The sequence below is a fragment of the Epinephelus lanceolatus genome, chromosome 5 (assembly GCF_041903045.1).
Source record: "Epinephelus lanceolatus isolate andai-2023 chromosome 5, ASM4190304v1, whole genome shotgun sequence".
In the NCBI taxonomy this organism is placed as follows: domain Eukaryota; kingdom Metazoa; phylum Chordata; class Actinopteri; order Perciformes; family Serranidae; genus Epinephelus; species Epinephelus lanceolatus.
The window spans coordinates 41,426,833-41,450,478 of NC_135738.1; the positions used below are offsets into that span (position 1 = coordinate 41,426,833).

The 23,646-nt window shown below is 41.4% G+C and overlaps 1 protein-coding gene across 1 annotated transcript; it reads right to left on the reverse strand.

Annotated features, from left to right (window-relative positions):
- Positions 1–1,230: 1,230 nt before the first annotated feature.
- Positions 1,231–23,646, reverse strand: aars1 (alanyl-tRNA synthetase 1). The gene is made up of 20 exons (XM_033635338.2): positions 23,505–23,646; positions 19,849–20,006; positions 19,474–19,662; positions 16,717–16,862; positions 15,615–15,806; positions 14,730–14,874; positions 14,386–14,531; positions 13,899–14,007; positions 12,900–13,050; positions 11,980–12,104; positions 9,711–9,855; positions 9,431–9,609; positions 7,977–8,090; positions 7,576–7,782; positions 7,012–7,196; positions 5,381–5,489; positions 4,657–4,770; positions 4,360–4,566; positions 3,769–3,882; positions 1,231–2,450 (listed from the first exon to the last, which is right to left on the reverse strand). The coding sequence occupies exons 2-20, from the start codon at positions 19,990–19,992 to the stop codon at positions 2,271–2,273; spliced, it is 2,901 nt and encodes a 966-aa protein (XP_033491229.1). The 5' UTR covers positions 19,993–20,006; positions 23,505–23,646; the 3' UTR covers positions 1,231–2,270.

The window sequence follows — 23,646 nt, forward strand, 5'->3', positions numbered from 1 at the left end:
TCATGCAGATGAAGATGCTGGATGTGTAAGTCCTAAGCTGGTGTGATTCAATGTGGTCTGCCACTATGAAGCCGTTTGGATGAACTGCCAAATTAACAGAAATGACTTCAGCGACATCCTATGGTAGTGCAATGAACATTCAGTTGAGGAGCAACAGCTCTGGTGGACATTCCTGCAGTCAGCATGCAAATGTCACACTCAATTGAACAAATTCGCAACCAAAATTTGACAGACATGTATTTATTGAGTGCATAAAAAGTCTTCGATCTTAAACCTGTGAAAAATGAAAGCAAAAACAAAAGTGTTGCTTTTAAATACTTGTTTAGTGTATATAGACATTCCCATTGCCCCTGAGGGCCAAAACATGTAACCATAGGGTGAGTTTAGTCTACCAATTCTGTTAATGTAGGGTGGCATGGTGGAGCAGTGGTTAGCACAGTTGCCTCAGGGGAGGGTTCTGGGTTCAAACCCACAGGCCTGGGCCGGTCTGTGTAGAGTTTGCATGTTCTCCCCATGACAGTGTGGGTTTCCTCTGGGTTCTCTAGCTTCCTCTCACAGGTTATGTTAACTGGAGACTCGAAATTGTCAGTAGGTGTATATGGTTGACTGTCTATGTGTCAGCCCTGTGATAGCCTGATGGCCTGTCCAGAGAGTGTACCGCCTCTCACCCAGTGTCAGCCAGAATAGGATCCAACCCCCCCCCCCCCTCCCCATGACCCTGAACAGGATAAGCGGTGACAGCTAATGAAGGAACGAATGAGTATTTGAATGAAGTGCAAGACAACTCCATGCAGTTGGGAGCGGTGTTCTCTCCGATACAGAATAATAGAAAGGCATCCCTGACAAGAGAACACAAGGTCGAAAACATACACTGCTCTAATAAGTCTGCAGAGACTGGTATGTTTAGCTCAACCCTGAATAGAATAAGCTGAGCTTTCCATAAGTGCCGGCTACCTGCCAAACAGCCACCTACTCATTTAAATCCAGCCAGCTACTTCTCTCTTTAATTCAGTAGTGTTAATAATAGATGCTTTTAGAGCTCGCTAATGAATTTATACATCAATCATTTTTGTTCAGTGATCCACATCTAATGATCGTAGTCCAACCTTGCAGTGTTATTGATCAGATTTGAAGCCAGTACTTGAAATAAACTGAGTGTGTACCTTCCTCCTTGAAATTAATCACCTCTACAAATATATCCCACATATGAAAGGAACAAGGTAGACAGCGTGGCATTTAATAGTGGTATTTATTCCATTCCCATAACGTGACATTTCTCTGACATGGAACAGCTACAATGACAAAAGACTATTAAATGTCAGCAAAATGAAGTTACACAGATTAATTATTGGACATGTTCATGATGATTTTATACAGTTAATGAATTATTAATTTACTAAATTAAACCCATTTCTTCTTCTTCTTACATGTCAGATAATGGCTTGTTATTTGATAAGCAAGACTATGATACAGCTACTGTGTGTACAACTTAAGTCAAACCAATCACAGGAGAGGACTCAGGGTTTCGCTCACTCAGATGGACGGAGCCACTGTTCAGAGATCAGATCAAAGCCTTCAGCCAACTCAGGACAAACAGTGTATACTGCATCTAAATCATTTCAGAGCTGGGCTGACTTTTCACTTCTCTTTTAGAGGCTGAGCTTCAGTGTACAGGAAGTTTAAAGCAGCCTTGAACGAGCAGGAAAGACAAAGTGCTCTGGGGCTTGTATTTAAATAACCAGGGCCACACTGAGGAAAAACACAGAGGCAGGATGGAAGTTTATCAAGAGCTAACTGTAGAGTCCACACTAGGTGGAGTAAAGTACTTGTCGGAGGCTAAATCGATCAAAGTCAATCCCTTTTCCTTTGTCACAAGCATGCAACAATGAAGAGGACACTCTATAACAAAAGTCGCAAATCATCTGCTGCCCTCTTTCATTTAACTGACTGAGAGGATCTTCATATGAATTCAAGCAATTTCCATAGAGATGAATTTTTATTGGGGCAAGTCAGACATCGTAGTCCCAATACAAATATGAGGGGCTCAGTTACTGCTGGCTGAGTGTCAGTGTGGTCATCTGTCAACATAGTAAGCAAGAGGCCCGTGAATTTCCCATAGGGAGAAGAGGAGAGGAGGATGTTTGGGGGTTTCTAACTCAGTTAGACTCAGGACTCAACCATTACATTATTTCCATGATGCTACTCAACGTATGTTTGCAACCTCATCTCCTCCTCCTCTCTCCACCTCCCACGCACCCCCCTCTCTCCTCTTAGTTCTCTCCCAGTTTAAGCTGTGCAAAGTTGTTGGCCATCTGTAGCGCCTCCTGCAGGCACTGTGTGTTCTTGCCAGTGGCCTGGGCAGACATGTCCTTGCCGCCTCCTTTGCCGTCCAGCAGGGGGCATAGTTCCTGAACCCACTCGCTGGCTTTCAGACCGCGGTTTGCCACATCCTGAAGAAAAGAGGAGTGATCAGGGTTAAATCTATTAAAGATATGGAATGCTCCAAGCACAAGGCCTGTCATGATAATTATGTTATCAACTTAGTGTTCGATATATGGAAATGACCTCTGTCATTTTGCTGACCTTGATATTGCACATTGTGTTTACATACCTGTTTGTTTACACAAGAATGTCACCAATATTTTTAAGCCAACATGATGCCAGATTAAACGTCAGGGTTTTTACATTATAAGACGTGGGTGCAGTGAATCTCTTTTTTTTCCTCTCCACTGCTTGCGCAAGTTATAAGAAAGAAAAAAGCACTTCAACGACGACACAGCGTAGCTTAACAGTAGCCTAAACTGCACTTTTAGAGTGGCAGAGGCACAGTCTTGACAGTCATTTGCTTACCAGCCCCTGGTAACAAGCTAAAAAGTTGATTGAAAAGATTGTAGTTTTACCCTCCAACAACTTCATCCTGCACTCAATAAATCCACTGACTGGATTATAAAGGCGATTGCAGTGTTCCTGGAGCTTTGCTAAGCTCGTCTATTAGTCTTGGCTTTGTTTTTGTTGGCCAAATTTTGAATAAAGTTACAAACTATCCATCCGTGCATCAGTTTGTCTCATTCTTGTGATATCTCAAGAACACCTCGTGGGAATTTGTCACATTTGGCACAAATGTTTTCTTGGATTTAATGGCAAATTAGTTAGATTATTTAAGGTCAAAAGTCAAGGTCACTGTGACCTTGCGTCCATTTCATTCTTGTGAATGCCATATCTCAATAGGGCCTTGAGGGATTCTTCTTAAATTTGGCACATACGTCTGCTATGACCCAAGAATGACTTGATTAGAATTTATTGTTTGAAGGTCAACTTCACTGTGACATCAAAATGTTCTGCAAAAACACTTCTAACAATTATTTAACATCATTTCTCCAGAAGAGAAGAAATTTGGTGAGCTACTGAATTGATGTGTGTGATGCATCTATGTTTTCACAGACATGGATGTAAACTGTAACTGCAAATTAGAGGCATGCAACTGTAAGGCGGTAATTCTAGTTTATAACTAGAATGTAACTATAACTATTGAACATTTTTTTCATATTCCAATTGCAATGTCTGAATATTCTTAAGAATTAAAAGTGAACTGCTCTTTGAAAGGGTGTGCCTGCATTATTATGCGGGTATATCAGTGGCGTAAAATGGTCAAAAATGACAATAATATTGCTTATCATAATGATTTCTGGGACTATATATTGTCAGCCAAAAGTAATTATCATGACAGGCCTACCTAGTGTACAGTATGACTGAATGAATGGGTGTTACCTGTGGGACTTGACACAAGCAGGTGATCTTGCCAGCGTCAGGGTCTACGGTAAAGAGCATCGCAGCGGTCTGAGGAGACTGCGTTTTCAGCAACTTCAGTGACTCGTTCAGTGCCTGAGAGGGTAAGGAGAAATGTATAGAGGAAAAAAAAGTAAAAGAGGAGGAGGGTAAGAAAAGAATTAGGGAGAGAAGAACGAAAAAAAAGTCTCCTAAATCAGCACTATTGATGTCTCAAGGTCAGAACTAATGGGCCACAGAGCTGATTTGGTCCCGTGGCAATAACACAATGAGATAAGCTATGAGACTGCCTGAGAAAATGTGCAATACTGCAGAGATAAACTGGATTTTAATACTGTTTGCGCTTTTCATTTATTTTTGTAAGTGATGCAGATGAAGTTTTGGGGTTTGGATTAAAGATTGTATCTAGTGTGTGAATGTAGGGTCTTCTTTTACAAGGACATTTGGGCTGATATGTCAATTCACAGAACACTACAAATATCTAAATGGGTAGAAATGACATGGTATGAACAATTTCAGTCTGTTTCAGCCATTTAATTTCGGAGGTTGTTTAAAGCCTGTACTGATTCTCACCTTGGCTGAGGCTCCGACCTCCATCTCCATTATGAGCAGCTGCTGGTTGGGGTTGCTTTCGATCACCTCTTTGGTCTTTTCCAGGACTCTCTTCTGGATGTCAGCCTTGTAGTTGCGGTCCAAGTCGTCCATGGTCTTCTTCAGGCCCTTCAAGGATTCCCTCATCTCGTCCTTCCTCCACTGGGAGATCACTGCTGTGCCTATCAACTGCATAGAGTGGGGACGTGTTGATACCACAGCACAGAGTTGTTCTGTTGAGATGTTTTAAAGTCTTTGGAGCACAAAAAATGTACCTACCTCTGTCATGTCTGCGATCTCTTTCTGAATGTCCTTGTTGGGAGCAGTCTGCTGCTTCACCTTGTCTCCCAGTTCAGACAAAGACTGCTGAAGGGAATCGGCTTTCCTCTGGGCCTGATGAATGTGAGACACAGACGTGTGAGTGGTGGGCAGGAGTGAGACAAGGGCAAAGAGCAAAAAGTGCAGGGAGAGATGAGGAGGAAGGAAAAATGAGCACAGCAGTGGAAGCAAGAGAAAAAGGCAAAAAGATAAAGAGGAGGATCAAACAATCGTCTAAAAATAGTAAAGATTAATTTGTCCTCGGGGCCTGGAGAGAGAGGGGGGAAAATGCAAAATGCTCCTTTCTAGCTCCAAGTTCACCACAAGTCAAAAACAAGCTTCATTAAAGTTTCATCACTGGGATGTGTTTTCTCACCAGGGACCCAAATACGACATGTAGTCCCTCAGACTGAGACACATTTTCATTTAGTTAAGGTTTCCTATTGTGAGTGGCAAGAAAATCATTGTGACCATTTGATCATTATTATGCCACAACAAGCAATCATTTCAGACAGAGACATACACGGGAGGAATATTAAATCTTTAAATGTTGGCTAAACTCTTTTCTATATTAGTGTGGGTGGATGTGTTACATGAGCATAATGCTGGAAGCAAGTGCTCCAGTGTGTGTGTGTGTGTGTGTGTGTGTGTGTGTGTGTGTGTGTGTGTATGTGTGTGTCCTGACCTTCTGGGCCTCTGTTCCTGTCACAGCAACAATGCGGCGGATGCCCTTAGCGATGGCCTCCTCTGAGACGATGACAAACGGCGCGGCATGACCCGAGTTCTGCAGATGGCTGCAGATAACAGAAACCAACAGCACATTACCAACAGCGTTACACAACTGTGGGAGGCAGATGAGAAGGAGAGCGGCGAGGAGAAGGAGCAACACGGAGCGGGAGAGACAACATTACAGAACAACAGCAGTGGGAACAAGGGATTCTTTGAAGTGGGCTGCAGATTAGAACATCAAAGACAACATCAGGAAGCACAACAACAGTTTACTAAAATGGAATATTTTAAAACCTAAAGCAGCATTGGTGATTGTGGGGCATGCAATTAAAAAACAAGCCTGGTGCAACTGTCTCCTCTAGTGCTTAAATCGGGAACCGACTCTATACACACATAGAGCCATTTTAAACAGCTATGCACATAAAATGTAGCCTTGAAATGATTTTGGGCTCCGACAGTGATCAAATGAAATGTAAAGTCTTGCTATAATCTATGTAAGAGCGGGGATGTCTTGGCATTCAGGTGAATTTTACAGCCGGGAGCAGACACTGTAAAAGTCAGTGCAGCAAGTCTAATCGCTGGATTGAGCTCTACAAAATGTTCCAGGGCTCGTCTGCACAGGGACACGGCTGCCTCATCGTAAAGACCCACAAATCCAATTAATGGTTTCAACTTTACACACCGCCACTGGGCAGGTATGACACTTCTGAAAACTGTTGGCTTCATGCAGATGCAGACATTTATTCAGCGTCAACTCTACTTCTCTGAGTTGATGTGAGAGTGATATATGTTCCACTCAGAACATGCACCGTAATTACCAGCAACACAATAGATGTGACAGTGAACACAGACAACCAAAGCATGAGCTCATGTACACGGTGTCTCAAGAAATTAGACACTTAAATTTAATGCTTTTTAGAGACCTTTTCAAGGTCGTTCTAACCAAATTTTTCACAAACTCACATTTAAGCCTATTTCATGACTTTTAAAGGTATACTGCAGAGGACTGTCAGTTTCACATACTCGTCAGTGAAAGTGAAAGTAGAAGCCAACCCCCCAATTCCCTCTCATTTGGAATTTTGCCTAATTTTTTTTTTTCGGTGCTGTATCTCTTGAATGCCTGCTGCTTGTGGTCTGGCAGCTGGTCACTACCTTTTTATATATCTTTGACCTCACCTGAGTGTTGTGGGGGTACACGCCTTTACACATCCCAAACACAGAAAATAAGAAAAAAAGAACAAAATCCAGGCAGAAAAAGTCTCTGCAGAAAATTACACCAGTGGGTCATAAGTGACGATTGAGATTGAGAATGTCCATTGGTGGATGTTCTATTTTCCTCAAACAAAGGTTAAAATGCAAACCAACTCCTTTTTCTGAAACAGCTGACATTTGTGATTAAAAATTCTACATTTTAAATTCAGCACACGCATTCTCCGCGAGTTTTGTTGCCAGCTATTTTTTTTCTTTCAGCACTAACATAGTGAATTTAAGAAGCCTGACGATATGTGCACCATGGCGGGCTGGTTTGCATGTCCTGTCACAAGTCATGAGAAATGCATGAGAAATAAAATAAAGTATCTTACTCACGTTCCACCACAAAACTCGATAGAGGTGAGAGAACCAGCAGTGCTGTCGGGACTCTCCAGCAGCTTCTCAACAGGGATACCAATAGACACGACTCGGACGGGGTCGGGGTAGGTCTCATCGAACACGGCACGCAGGCCTTGAATGGCCTTGGCTTGTGCTAGTGGGGCATCCAGGGCGTATACCGGCTGGAGAGAGCAAAGTGTGTGTGTGTGTGTGTGTGTGTGTGTGTGTGTGTGTGTGTGTGTGGGGGGGGGGGGGGGGGGGGGGGGGGTTAATATTCATATTTATAATGGCAAAAACAAGCCATGTATAACTTTATTCAGGATCATAGGAGGGCACAAACCCTCAATCATCTCATTAGCAAGAGACATAAAGCATTTACTTTTCATACAAACCTTTCTTTCTGTTTAAGTTTCAGGGAGGAGCTGGAGTTAAACAGATGAGCTAGAATCATCACCTACATCTAAATCATTCCGAGTGTCTAAAAGACAACACTTCTTTGCCCTTTCAGTCAAAATAAACTACTATCAGGCGTGATTATTTCTTGCGTATTCCCTCACTGACCTTAGCTTCTTTTATCATGGCACAAGCGATCTCCTCAGTCCGGCGGACCTCCCCTGTGCTCAGCGCACCTTTAGCAGTAAAGTCAAAACGCAGGCGGTCAGGGGCCACCAGGGAGCCCCTCTGGTCTGCCTCCCCCAAAACCCCCCGCAAGGCAAAGTTCAAGATGTGTGTGGCAGTGTGGTTGCTCATGATGGGCCTACGACGAGCCTGGAATGAGAACATGAACAGACAAATAAGAGCTTTGGTCAGAGGAGTAAATCAGAGGCCAAAGTTATCAGATCCTGAAAAGTGTTAAACCTATTTTCATGCCATTTAAACTGTCTGATAATGAACAACATCACCTATGTATGTAACTTGCTTTCTACAGTAAAACAGACTTCGAATCCTCTGTATGTTCTCACCTCATCTACACGTAAAGTAACGCGGTCTCCAACCTTCAGAATGCCATAGACTGTCCCAATATGGAGAACGTAACCTCCTCGAACCTGAGTGTTCTTAACTGTAAACTCCATCCGCTGCAAAGAAAGAAAGACGGTGACAGAATGATATATTTGTTCTTCAGAAAACACTGAAAAAAGAATAGTTAGAAATCTGGCTGATGGACTGTGTGGGTGTTTTGTTGTAGCATTTTGAGATTAAATATTCATTTTTTTTTAACTCATGCTTCAAAGTTTTTGAAGTGTTTTAGAAAATGGTGTTGAATATAGAAGAGAACATATTTATCAAGGCAAAAAAGATTCCTTTGGCAAATTTCCACATCCTCAGCAAAAATAAGAATTCTCAGAAACTTCAATTAACGACTCAAGTTATATCCCTTCGCCAAGCAGTCACAATGCTGCTACAGTTTACAGTCATGTCTGTGAAAACACAGACACTTCACACACTTCTTTAAGTTGGCAGCAGATCTATACCATCAGCACAGCTTCAAGATGGACACCCAAGATTAGAGTCACAAATTCAGCATCTGACCAAATGTCACCCCTTCTATTCCTAAAATATGACGTTGAATAACAGACAGAAAAGTATTTTTGTAGAGCATTATCATGTCATAGTGAAGTTGACAGTTGACTTTTAGGATATATAATGTCATCACTTCATTATTTTATCCTATTCGAGATTAGTGTGAAAGTTATGGCCAAGTTATGTTGAGTTATGACCAAAAACATGTTCGGTGAGGTCACAATGACCTTGACCTTTGATCACCAAATTCAAATAATTTGTTCTTGAGTCCACTTAAGCACAAACGTCCAAATGTCTTCAACGTTTGTGCTAAATTTAATGAAATTCCCTCAAGGTGTTCTTGAGATATTGCATTCTCGAGAACAGGACACATGTACAGCCAACCTGAAGACATTATGACTCCAGCCACAGCTGTCACCAGCATGGAGCATAAAAATATCAAGACATAAAAAAAGAACCAAAGTACTAACAATGAATTCTTTTTGATGGCAGTCTTCTGCAAACTAATATGAATGTTTTTCATGCCATTCAGGTTCTCACTCATGAGACAGATGAGAACAGCTTATTATATTTCATCTATTCTCCTGTTAAAATTGGAATATTTCCAACCTTTGTCTAAGGTGGCAAAGACGTTTTGAACAAACTGCACATCCAAAACGCTTTGCAAAACCAAAACTGAAGTGAGCATCAACAGACGTTGACAATAAACAAGCCGATTATTACTGAACTAATATTATTCACATTTACCTAACGTTATGCTGCTATGAAGCTAACTATGCAGTAATGTTAGCATTATCTTATTTAGCTAGCCTTGGTAAATCAGAATGTGACCCAAGCTTTACCCATGTATTGAGACATAACAGTATTAAGGCTGCTACATGGTTTTTGCACTTACATCTTCAGTGCTGTCATCCTCTCGGACCATGTAACCCTCGTCGAATGTCTGTCCGCCCTGCTCGGCATAGAAGGTTGTCTGGTCCAGCAGCACACCACATTCCTGACCCGTGGTCACTTGGTCGCAGAAGGCGCGATCACAGCGCAGGGCCAACACTGTGGCTGAGGCCTGCTCAAACGCTGGACATGCCAACAGGGTGGGGGTCAGTGCATGAATGTCTTGATAATACAGTCGTTCAACTAAACTTAAGGTCTGTTTGTGAGAATGCAAATTCACTAACTGTAGTTGCCGTTTTCCTCAGAGGTGTATCTGTATTTGGGGTTGTCATCTGTGGCGGGTATCTTCTTGTTTCTCAGCTCTTCGATGGCGTAGATGTCCAACATGATGTGGTCCACATCTCCTGCACCCTTACCCTGGGACTTTAACTACAAACAGGCACAAACAAATGTGTGTCGTTTAGTCTTAAACACAAAATCTACAACACTTAATCTGATGCTTAAACACACCACATGACCACAAACACCACAAGGTTCAGTGTGTACTTAGGAGAAAGATAGTTGATTGAATCTTATTTACAGGTCATCAAATACCGAACAACCAACCCAAAACGTGGGTATTTCATGACATAAGAATGAGACTCAACTATCTTTCTCCAGCATTACATACTGAACCTTTAAGAACTTTTTAATAACAGAAAAAAATGAAACATTCATTGAAAAAGTGGCACTTACAGTAGTACTGAAAGCAAATCACAGAGCCTGTGTGTTTTGTGTAAAAGTGTAAAGTGTGAAGATCACCAAGAAGCATTGTGATCCTATTGTTCAAACCACTTGCTGTCCTGGTCTGGGACGCATTTTGTCACAAATTTTTTGTTGTGTAAGCTCCAATGTGTCATGATGTGTCCCATGACCAGGACTACATCATCAATGCATGACGTGGTGGTTATTTTGGTGGCAGTGCGCTAACACACTATAACTTTTTTTTACAACGAGTTGTATTAAGTGTTGTGTGACCGTCCATCATTTTGCCAGACTGATTGGAGACGTGTTAATTCTGCTGACAGCTGTGTTGACAGAACCTCTGACATCACTAGCAGCTAGTGTGAGTGCAACAGCTAACGGGGCCCTCCGACCTTCTAACATAAGTGCCGTAGAAAGTAGAGCTCTGATTCTCTGCTCGAGCCCGACTGGTCCAGGCTGTACTTGCTCATTTTTTCCTGGGACTTATATTAGGTCAGGTTCTCGCCAATTTACCTTTTTTTTTTTGTTTGTTTTGTTTTGTTAAGTTATGAAACAGGCAGTTCTCACGCTTAAATGGCAGGTGTTTTAATGGACTTAATCAAGAGGGAAAGGGGGAGAAAGACAGGGGGGACTGCAACTGAGAGAGGGAAGGTGACCAAGCAGCAGACCAATATAGTGGAGAACCGGGTGAGAGAGATACAACGTGCGCAAGAGAGGGGTGGAAAACGAAAGAGAGAAAGTGGGTGGGTGGGGGCAATGGGGTTGGCAGTGTTTGGCCTCTGCCTCCCCTGCAGTGGTAGAGATGTGCATAACATGCAGAGTAGTGATAATCATCTTACGCGCTGCATTGCCACGGACACGGTGATATTTCAGCCTGGGTAATTAAAGGTTATGTATGTTTCTCCTCGCAAATCTAAACCTATCCAGTCAACAAAAAGTTTGCTGGCTTCCTTAAAATGTTTATTTACCCCATTAATCTGCTGTTTCATAAAGTGCATACGAGGCAATAATACTCCAGCCTACATACATTATAATAAAAATGTGTGTACTTTCATTTGTGTAATGATTCTTGAAAGAACGTTTATACTATGGAGTTACCTGTTTATTTTATTAGGTGCACCTGCACAATCTAATGTAACACAACACAACAGCCCAGGGACACATCCTGAAAGCTGTAAAGCTTGTTATGTTCAGTATGTGTTATTATTTTTTCATGTTCATACTCAAAACTGACCTTAGAGTTGAATCTGTGTCTCTCTGCGGATGTCAACAAACAAACAAACTTAACAAGCTTTACAAAGTTGGTTTTTATTGCAGAGCTATTGTGTTGTTGTGTTGTATTGCCTTATATTGTACAGTTCTACCCAATAAACTCAGTGTACATGGCAGGATAAGGAGGAAATATAAAAGCCACAGTGTGTTAAACTTCTCATTTGGCAGGGAGCTGAACTGCAGTGTCAGTATGTATACAGACTAATGTGTTGGACAGCAGTGTGACAGCAGTCTGAGGCTGCAGTAAACTAGAAAAGAGATCAATCTTTTTGCAAAATCAAACAACAAGGGATTAGCACAGGGCTGTAAAGTAAATGAGGGTTTATTTAAACAGCAGGTGCACCGCTCCTGATTCTGACTTACAGTGCAATACTGGAGAACGCTGACACAAGGCAAAATAGTTTACCCACGGGAGTGGACACAGAACACTGCTCAGTGGAGTTTCCCCTCAAAGAGCAGTCAAGGCCAAATTCAAACAATGAGCAAATATGAAATGGTTCCCTTCACTTCCCTCCTCCCCTCCTTCAGTCTCCTCACCTGTGCTGCCTTCTTCTCCTCTTCGAAGGCGGCAACGTCCACTACCATGCCCTTCTCCTCTGCGATGAGGGAGGTCAAGTCCAGAGGGAAGCCGTATGTGTCATACAACAGCCATGCTGTGTCACCTGGATGCACAGAAAGAGAGGGGGAAAAGCTGCTTAATTTGTGGGAGAGGATTAAGAAGTTAACACAATATTCCTACAAAAATTAATGCTGTCATCATTTTGATCAATCAGCAAGAAGTTAGATGAAAACAGCAAAAAGTTTCAAGTGTCTTTGCTGTTACTGTATTTCCAGCAATGCAAATGCAAGCACACTGTTAGACTTTTGGCTTTAGCATCAGTGGTGTGTCATTTTAGCTGAGTATACAAAGGATGCTGTCACCATTTGGGACAATGAAGAAATACATTTAAAAATCCTGAGGTAGACAACAATCCGGATTTACGGTGTGATTGATCTGTTATTAGGATTTTAGCTTTTCTAACTGTACTCCATTTCCTTAAGGCAATCTGAATATTTTTTAACACTGAATGAGACAGATTTGAGATAGCACGCATGATGGTCGGACAGAGAGATGAATGACGGAAGAGAGACCTATCTAACACATTCTGATTGGATTAAAAGCAAAAGCTGAGTGATGGAGAAAGGGAAGGAGTTACAGAGAAAAGACTGAAAAGAGAAAGTGACATGAGCAGTGAAGAGAGATGTGAGATAAAGAAAAGATAATAGTAAGAGGATGACTGAGGGAGAAAAGAGACACTGAACCTTTCACAATCATATCTATGTTACAGCAGATTTTTTAAAGCTGTTTCAACACGCAATATCTTAAAATAAACCAAAGCTATTTCCACTAAAATTTTCAGCATATGACATGTCACATATATACACAAAAGTGGTGACACTTGTTCTGCAATGCTCACCTGGAATGGTCTTGCTGTCTCCCAGACTCATGATCTTCCTATCAAGGATACGGCGTCCCCTGCTGAGGGTTTTGAGGAACTGCGCCTCCTCCTCATTTATAATGTCCTTCACCATCTCTGGGTCTTTCTTTAACTCTGGGAAGGCATTGCCCTGGAGAGTGGAAATGAGAGTGAAAGAAGACGGGGATCGAAGATGGGGTGAGAGAGGGATGGAGACGGACAAGCAGAGAGATGACAGAGAGAATGAAGAGAGGAGGTCACCATTGGTAGAATTAAACATGAACTGGATTTTAGAAGTTACTATTGTGTTCATCCTGATAGAAAGTTCTGATGTGCATCTTTTTGAAGAGAATAAAAACAACACAGGGCAACAGTATATGCCACACAGAAGTGGTACACATCATCTTACAGCAAAAGTGTAAGTTTTTCATTAATATGTTGTAAACATTGTGATTTGGTTAAGTGCCTATTCAAACTTTTAAAGTTTATAGTGTATATGGGCTAAGAACATAATGATGGAAGTATATGATGGCCATTCCCATGCTTAATTAGGTCTCATATGTTGTTGCAAAAAGTTTTGGGGTTGATACTATTTGTAACACAGATTTTGGTGCTTAATTTAAGTATTTTTGACTATAAGAATTGTTGTTATTATTGAATTATTGCTTGGCAATTGGATGATGAGCACTTCTGTTCTATAAACTGCTGAGAAACCCCCTTATTGTCAATATACCTGTGAAATCCATAATCCTCTGAATGCCTGAGGTTTCTGGTTTGTGGCTGCAAAGTTTCACGAGGCTGTCATTATTCTAGAGCTCACTAGAAGTCACACTTTAAACTGCTACAGCCTCTGAAAGATAGTAATGTCAGCTAAGGATGGCAGTGTGCTAGTGGAGTGGAAGAGGTTAAAAAGTCTGCTCCTTTCTTCCACTCAAGCTCATGTGTCGCATGAAGACCACTGACGCTAGAATAAAAACAAGTGAAGGAAGAAAATCTCACCAGGGAATCAACCACCACATCCACCAAAGTTGCAAAAAAGCCTTTCTGAGCTCCCAGCTTCTCATGGGAATAACGGACGGCGCGACGCAGGATCCTCCTCAACACGTAGCTAAACATGATGGAAACAACAAAACATTATAAGAAAGTATTAAAAATAAAGTGCGAAACATTGATAGCCACGCTGTCTGAAAACTTGTGTAGTTTTGCTGCAAAAGCATGTGTTGTGCTAACACACAACCTATGGTGTGTTTGTTATTCCTGAAATACTGTATTAAATGACCAAAGTACAGTTTTGGAAATACGAAGTATACCAAGGACTGGCACGCTATTTTGTCAAGCATGTATGACTTTTTTAAATTCTCAAACTCAAGTAAAACTGTGTTGCACACACAAATTACAGTATCCTGTGCCCCACTTCAGATGGTGTCTACGCCTGATGTATTTTTTTTAGATTTGTAATCTCTGCTCTGCAATGTTTATGTCTCACCCTCTTCCTGTGTTGTCAGGCCGGCCGCCATCTGATAGGGCGATGGTGATGGTGCGGGCGTGATCAGCCAGCACACGATAGGCCATGTCAATACCATCAGTGTCCTCGGCCCCTACTTTACCGGTGTATGGTCGAGCACCTGTACCCTGAAACAAACACAGATTAGGTTTAAACTGTGAATTACATCAGTGGTTCCTGAGCTTTCTTCTTATATACACCCACAGACCTTCATCAGCACCACCCATCATGTCAGTTTGGTCGAATTTGTCAAAACAACAAGCATGAAGAGGCAAGCACAACCACTCTGGAAACTAACTAAAACTAAACTGAAGTGATTTCAGTACCTTCTGAATGGCTTCAAAGTACGGGACAAAGAGGTCAGTGTCATAGTTTGACATCTTGTTCTGCAGAACGGACACCAGGCGCTCCAGGCCCATTCCTGTGTCGATGCTCTTCTTAGGCAGAGGCTTCAGCACAGTCTCTGACTCTCTAAACAGGGAAGAAACAATAGTTACAAACACTAGTTCACTGAGCAGTGAATGGGTTTGTTCTTTTGATGAGGCAGTCTCATAGTGGGACAGCACACAGGTGTTTCTTACTTTGTTCAGGAGGATCACACAGTTTGTTCAGTTCACTTTAAACTACTACTGCTACTGCTACTACTACTACTTGTCAACAACTGTAAATTTCTTTGGACAGCACAAACAACAGAAGGAGAGGGAGGGTGTGTACATTTGACTCTGTAGCTGCAGTAAATATTGTACAAAACAGATGACAACAAAAGGTGTGTCCACATTCCAATACTACCTAACCTTAATTCATTGTTTCATTCATTGCAGTTAAATGCTCTATATATAACCCACTGAACTGGTTACAAGCCTCGACTGAAACAGACAGAGTTAACCTCACAGCCATGATGTTGCAATGAACAAAGATTTAACATCTATCCCTCAAGGCATCACAACAAATGATGTTTTATTTACAAACAACTGTAGATAATATAGATGCCTATGTGTGAAAAACTGCATCAGTTAACAGAAAACCTGTCAAAACATGGACTGAAAAATGAATGAGCTGTTTCTTTAAATCCTGACGATGCATTATTTATCATTACAAACAAAGGTGCAAGCCTGTACAGCTTGTCTGCACTGCAACTGTGAGGTAAATATGCCGTCCCAGTTAAGAGTTTTGAACATACTCGCATGATTGTCTGAGTGTCAGTTTATAACCTATTGAACTGGATGAACACCAGGTTCCAGATCTCCAGGACGTTGGGATCATCCATGTTCACCAGGTGAGAGGCGTCCCTCCCTCCAATGCGGTCAAAGTGGATCTCACTGCAGGGACCGCAGGGGCCGGTGTCTCCCATCTCCCAGAAGTTATCCTTCATACTGCCTGGCAGGATACGAGCCTCATCCACCCTGAGAGAAACACAGAGAGTAATGATATAATTAAATTAATTCTGTTAACAGGTAAAAATGAGGTTGTGAGTAAAGTCAGTATGCAAAGTGTGAGAGCTTACTCCAATGAACAAAACATTTATTTTACATACTCCGCTCAGTGTTTAAGATAAGACATTTGAGTGACTGTCAAAACCAGTCTGAGGGCCAATATATTCCTTACAAAAACATCAGACAAAACTCAACATTTAGAAATCAGAAAAGGCAAAGCAATCCTGTGATAACATCTTGGCAAGTTTATATTTTGTGGACTTTCCCCCTTTGTTGGAGCTGCTTTATCAGGACCAGCAGTGCGTTTTTATGTAAGCAGAGACACTGAGGCCAGTAACAAAGAAAAGCCAACAGAGAAAAAGAGAGAGGAAAGGATCATAGAAAGTCTGGTGCTAAGTGAGAAAAAAAGCAAACTGAATGCTTTGAATAAATAAATACATGGTAGATAAGTAGACTGGTAAAACACCAGGGGCAAAATGTTTCATGAGTTGGGACATAAAAAGAAGGTGAAATGTGGTTTGAGACAGGGAGGTGGAAAAATGGAGAGGGAGAGACAATCTTGTAGGCTGTTGTTGTAAGCAATGTGGTGGCTCTGTGGGACTGTGGGTGGAGAAGAAAGGCAGCTCCCCAGGGAACGTTCACACAACATTATGCAATTACAGGCGCAGATAAACCGTTTTGCAACATTCATACAGAGATACCACACAACATCTGTAAAAAGAGCTGTACATAATTTGTAGAGGAGGTATGAGAACTCCCAGGTGATACTGCAGGGGATAAAAAATCATCCACAGCAGACAGTGATAATTAAAAGTCGCCCTAAAGCAGATGCCTTCATCTGATGCATTAATCAATACATCTCATCCCAAGCTGGGCTTACCCTAAGTCGATCCAGATCTGTCTGCACTCCAGGTCCGGCTCCAGGCCTGCATCAGCGTGACCCCCGAAGTAGGTGACATACAGGCGGTCTATGGAAATACCAAACACCTCGGTCAGCAGCTCCAGGGCCATCTTACAGGCCAGTTGCTGCAGGGGGAGAGATGATGCAGAATGAGCAGAGGGAAGAATGAGACGAGACACAGAGGAGAAAAAGACAGAAGCACGAGAGAACGTAATTCCACAGTACTACAGAAAGCAGGCTAAAGTGCGGTAAAAAAATAAACTGATTCACATAGGTATCTAAAGTTGTTATTGTTTATGAGTCTAAATCAATTAACAAATTCCAGAAGTTAATTACTGCACATTAACAAAGTTAGTGTCTTGATTGTTCCTCCTCACTGAACCAGCCATGCTGAGTAATGGTTCCCAACCAGGGACCCCCAAGAGTGCTTAAGCGAGTTCAAGGCAGTCTCCACATTAATATGGAATTAGCTTTTACTACAGAAGTGAGCCCAGTGTGAGTAATAGTCATAAGAAAAACTATTCTGAACACAGGTTTCACTTCCTCGATTAGCATCTCCAAAATTGTAGTTGACAACAACAGAATTCTGATCTTAATCACATCTAACAATCAAAATCTTTTCAGATGGAGGTCCCTGAAGTGAAATCTATCAAATTAGGGTCCATGACCTAATGTATATCAATTCAGGGATCCTTGACACGAAACAGGTTGAGAACCAGCGTAATAAGCCATGCTGACAAAACATAAAACACACAAAGACACATATAGACAAAGACACACACAAAGACACACACACACACACACCATGTGAGGTTGCTGACTATGACACTATAGTGGAGGAAAAATAAGATCAATCAAGCATTTCAGTGTGTGGATACATTTCAGATTTAATACTTTCCTAGGAGAAAGAAAGTATTACCTGGCAGGTTTTATGGCAGGGCTCAACCTTAACTTTTATAAGTAGTTGCTGGGCTGTCAACCAGCTGTCTGCTTTTGGTTGCCAAAACTGAAAATATGGTTGCCAGTTTGAGTCATCTTACATTTTGAATAATTAAGATGCTATGCAGTTACATGACAGCTTAATCATGAAAATGTGACATAAAAGACTGTTTAAAAGCTTTAATATAGTAACAACTAAATTTTTTTGAGTTTGTGTTTCATCTGATACTTTCTTCTCTGCTGGTTTTTCGTTCAAGTTTACCTGGTTCTTTATGGACTGAATCAATGTGCACATTCATTTGTGATGTTCACAGGTTAGTCAAACTTATTGCCTCACAGTCAAACAATGTAACTTGCTTCACTATTGTCTCTGAAACAAATGCCTGTAAACGCACGGTAAATGCACCAACAACGCACATGCAGTGTTGTCTGGTTTCAGTTCTGACTGTAACAGCAATATCTAAATATCACTAACGCAACAATGTTTAAAACATTTATTTCTTTTGGGGTGCATGATTTGCTGTCTGCTGTCCCTATCTGTTTCCTGTTAAAAGGCAAAGAAAATACAAAATAAGTAATGGGAATGATGACAGTGACAGCATTAGAGGAGCCAGCCTTTGGTGTCAGTTCTATTAGAGTCAATGGGGTGGGCACTTCAAATCACACTATGACCCATCATATCTTTGTTGTTTCAACTTTGACTGAGAACTCTTTCCAGCGGATTTAAAAAACACACATTATGTGACTGACATTTTTTATCTAAATATGTGCGTTTGTTTTCCTTGTTACTGGTCTCCAAACAGATCATGTCTCTGTCCTGCAGAGGCTGAGTTGCAGCTGGTGGACAGAGCCACGATCTGTTTGGAGACCATCTGGTGGAAGGATTAAGTGGAAGTTAAAGCGACAAAGCTATGATGGGTTATAGTGTGACTTGCAGGGCCCAACCCGTTGACTCCAACAGAGCTGATACCAAAGTCTTACTCCTCAAACGCTGTCACTGTCTTCATGACTGTTCCTTCTTTTATATTTTCCTTGTTAAAAAGTGGTTGCCACTGATTGCAATCACAGGTCAGGAAATTATTGCCAGTTTCTTGAAAACTGCTGGCAACCTGCCAATTGTTACAGCTGAGTCCTGTAGGGCAGTAATGGTCAGGCTCTTACTGCTAGTATTGGATAAATAAATATTTTTAATGGATTTGTGACCCCAGAAGTCAAACGTGAATTGTAATATTTCCTAAAACAGGTTACACTCTGTATCAAGTAAGCAGAAAGAAGCTTTTAGCTAGCTGCATACCATGTTTGTACTCATAAAACCACATATCAGCCACAGCAAAAACACAAGATTATTGGGCTTTCTGCATCAATCATTTCACTCTGTATATAGCTTACTACGTTATCTTCATTTTAGAATAAAGGGCGCTGCAGCAGGCTGGTCAATATTAGCTTACTGCAGATATATCAGTTTAAGCGTACATGTTGGCCGATAAGTAGCGAAGAAATGCGGTGCAGAAATGCCAAACTTGGTTTGAGGTCATTCAGAAACAGAGAACACTGACAAGTAGGTTTTTAAATGTGAAATGTCCAGCTTAGTATATTGGTCACAATTTATAATAAATAAATAAAAACTACTCAAAAGGATCCACATCAAGATTATTGTTTATGTAATGTATTCATTTAAAAATAAATTACATATATCGTAAACATATATGTCAGTATGGGCCTAAAAAAATCCAGTATCAGTTATAATTGTACGGTGACAAAAAAGTAACACAAATGAAAAGTACGACAGCGTAATACCTTAAAGTAATCGCCAAAGGACCAGGACCCCAGCATCTCGAAGAAGGTGTGGTGGTAGACATCTTTCCCCACATCGTCCAGGTCGTTGTGTTTGCCTCCTGCACGGATACACTTCTGGGTGTTTGCGGCACGACGCAGCCTGGCCATAGGGTGGGACGGATCAATGGTGTTGAGGAAGATGGGCTTAAACTAGGAGGGAAGGGGTACAAAAAGCAATTTTATGAGTTATGTTCTTCTAAAAGTTTGCTACAAGAATCCCATCACTTCAGCACTGAATCAAAATGTTGTAAATCAGAGGGTACGTATCAGGGAGCCATCCTGAAGGAGAGAGGAACAGATATTTGGGAACAACATGGAGACACATGGATAGTGTACCTGATTCATGCCAGCATTGGCGAAAAGCAGTGTGGGGTCATCCAGTGGGATAGTGGCTGACGAGTGGACGTAATTGTGCTCGTAGCCACGGAAGAAGTCAATGAACTTCTCGCGGATTTGAGCTGCACTCAAAGAGGAGTCCATTCCGAATCAGCTGTCTAGAAAAAACACACAAACAAAAAAAGATTGTAGGCAGCACTCATGGGTAGCAACCATTTTTAATTCAGCTCCGTGTCCAATTAAATGATTCCACATTGGCAACATGGCGATAGGAAAACAGAAACTAGTCTTCACATGCTCCCACCAGCTGAGCCCAGCTACAGAGCGACAAAGGAAGAGACAAATAATTTGGTTTGATTAAACAGAACTCTTCAACTAATGAATTAATTTGTCAAAAAAAAAAAAAAGTTGCTACGTTTAAAATGTTTAAACTTCTTTTACTAAAAGCAAAAGTTGGGTCTTTTCCATGTTACTTGTGCATTTTCTTCTATAAGCCAGTTGAAGCAATGTCAGTTATAACAGTAAAAGGCAGGAGGCCTGCAGGCAGCAGTCGTCCCGACGGCTCTCACTGCACTTTAGCCCAAATCTGAGTCTGATCTAACATCCAGGTTGGATTGAGCCAGTGTAGTGCTTATGTTGCAGTTGTGTGTTGTCTGCAGAACACAGACTATAGAGGTCAAAGACTCAGTTGCCTTGTTTAACCAGTCATGCCTAACAGCTGATAATTGTGTGGTTCTGATCACATGTGGACAAACCTGGTTGATCTCTTTCACTGTGATACTGAAAACAATTAGTTGACTGTACCCTAAAAAAATGGCATGAACAGAAGCTGAGTCAGATGACAGCTGAATGTTACGAAATCCAACTGCTAGATGTCATCTGGAGAATACCGAAAAAGGTTGACAGCCACAATACAAAACTCCTAGACTCCAAACAATTATTCAGTTTTCAACGTGAGTCAGACAGTCGTAAAATTCCTTTGGTTTTAAGGCCATCACACCACTCACAACAAGTTAAACCAGCTAAGCCTTATCTGCAAGTCACCCTTTTGCTCCAAGCTATGCTTTGCTTCAACACATTTCTTTTACATGCAAAGCACAGGAAAAGCTATTGTTTGTTGCATTATCACTGATACATAAATTAGCATCTAAGAAGCTGGAAGGGATTTTGATCGAGGCCTACAGTGTGGCGGGAAATATGACCATAGTGTGAGCTGACAGAAATTTCCAACTGTTGTGGATTTTGCCATACTGTTTATACCACTATAGCTATTCCGTCAATATCTGTCATTGTGTTTGGTCATTGTGGGCGATGTTACCAATTAATGAGCAGGACCACTAAACACTACTGTATTTTTACATGACCTTTACATCCATGTTATAAAGAACCTTTATATATCAGGTATTGAGACATAAACAGACATCTCCATTAGTTATTTTCATTTTTATGTTAATGTTTCAGAAGATTGGTAATACTTTCTTAACCTCCCCCGACCCTAACCTGCTGCAGCCCGCCCCTGTGTGTCCTAACAAACCGTTGTAACAAAATGTTCTACTATGTCATTGCTCTGCAACAGTTTGGCCTGAGGCTCCTCTCATGAACGAACGACAACTCAGGAATCCAGTGCAGCAGGCAAATCTTTTCATGCTGCAGGAGACTGCTATAAAACTGAAAACAGATCTGGAACAAGCAGTTTGGGATCGGTATTTGTTAGAACATAGCATTGTTGTGTTGCTGGCTGCAGTAAGTCATCAGTGGGTCACTCAATTTATAGATCATTTCGCTTTTGACAGGTTCTTGGTGCTCACCATTGTTAAATTCAAAACGCATCCAAACAACAGTATCAAATGACAACCATCACTGCACTCATACAACACTGAGTGTAGTTTGCTCAGGTGGAGCGTCAGCAGTGTTTAACCCCTACAGCTGCTATAAAGCACCTTGGGGGCCTACAGGAGCAGCTGTGAAAGAAGGCAAGAAAGTTCTTGCCTGCTACTCAGAGATCTTGTCAATGGACAGAAACTGAATTGACAACAATTGTGGTAATAAGCAGTTCATAATTAAACTGATTTATCAGGCGTAATGCCACACATTGCTGGTTTCAGCTTCCAAAATGTGAGGATCTGCCGCTTTCCTGTTTATATAATTGAAAAATGTACACCTTTGACACACCCTTAATAAAACTACTCATATACATTTTGATGTTAATTTGTTTTGTCACAATTTGTAAAAACTGGTGTATTTCGGTGACTCAACTGATAACAAATTCCACTTTTTTGCCCCTCTTATTATTTCTGTTACATTCCAACACCTATTGAAAGTGTCTTGCACAGTGAAATGCCTCTCCCAAGGTTTCTTCCATTTTCCGTATGTGCTATAGTTTTGGGTGGGGTTTTTTCTCACATCATCCACCCAGAGAGCTGAGGCTGGATGAAATACTGCTGCTGATGTGATACTGGCCTGCACAAATGAAATTGATTACTTAAACCGTACTTGATGACAATTCAAACTATACTGCCATCTAGTCATTTCAATGCAAGTTTATGATAGAGCCTCCCAAATCTTTGCTTCCAAGTAAAAAAGATCAAGACCAGTGTGAAACAAAAAAGAAATCACACTAGGAAAACAAAAAAATGAACTGCATCGAGCAAAATTAAAGCTATAAAGGATTCAAGGATTTGAATTCAATTAAAAATCATCTTTGGTCTTATAATCATGCACCACAACTACAGTATCAATGATGTCTATAATTAAAAGGCAGCACAGTTGAATTCCCAACAGTGCAATAATTTGTAAACTAGCAGGCAAAGGAAACCACACAGCTGGTGTCTTCAGCTCTCTGGTGCCGGCATTCAGACATAAACAGCTACTATCCCCATCCTGACTACCAAACCACCCTGTTGGCAACCAGAGAAAGAGGTGACATTGGGGTGATGGGATGGAAAAAACTGCCTCTGCGAAGGACAGATGGTGTGTTGCAAAAATAGGGCTTAATGTGAGAAGAATGAGACTGCATAAAGGAAGAAGAAGAAAACAGGATACAAATGTGGATGCAATTAAGGATCAACTTTTTTAATCCTATTTGTAATCACTACACTGACCAAAAGCTCAGGTGGGAAACAATATCTTTATGACCACAAAGTCAAGCTCCAGGTTAGTCAGTGGAGCAACCCAGTTGTTTGTCTCCAAACCTTAGCTTCGCGATTTCTAGCATTGAGTTGGCCCAAAAATAGAGACTGCAATGTTTTACATCCGCAGGTGTGACATGAAGTCTCAGAGGGCTAATTTCCTTTTCACCTGCTGACTAACACCGGTTCTCCCATGTCACCTTTGCACCTCTGTTGTAAACAAGCGCACTGACAGAGGTGTCACACAACAGTAGCAGTCATGCCACACATCATGCCTCAGCAACAGCTTCTAAAAGTCGGAATGTAACATTATAAGATGTTGAGCTAATTGTAAACTGCTGTGTTGGACAGAGGCACTAGCTTAACAAGCTGACGTTAGCAAGCTAAGTGTTAGCTACAGAGGCTACCGCTATATGTTCAGCCTGAGAGAGAGATTTTAGCACAAAACTCTAACAGACACCCTACTTTACTGAATGGTACGGTACACAATATTTGTTTAACAGCTCCTGGGTAAAAAGTAATACTCACAGAAGTCGCTATTCCCGCAGAATGAATCGGTTACTGCAACCAGACACACTGCTTTAGCCCACGCTGCTCGACCAAAAAGGAAAGCACAGAGCCGGAGAACACGCCCACGGCAGATGCCCATTGGTCAAGTTGCACCGGTCCT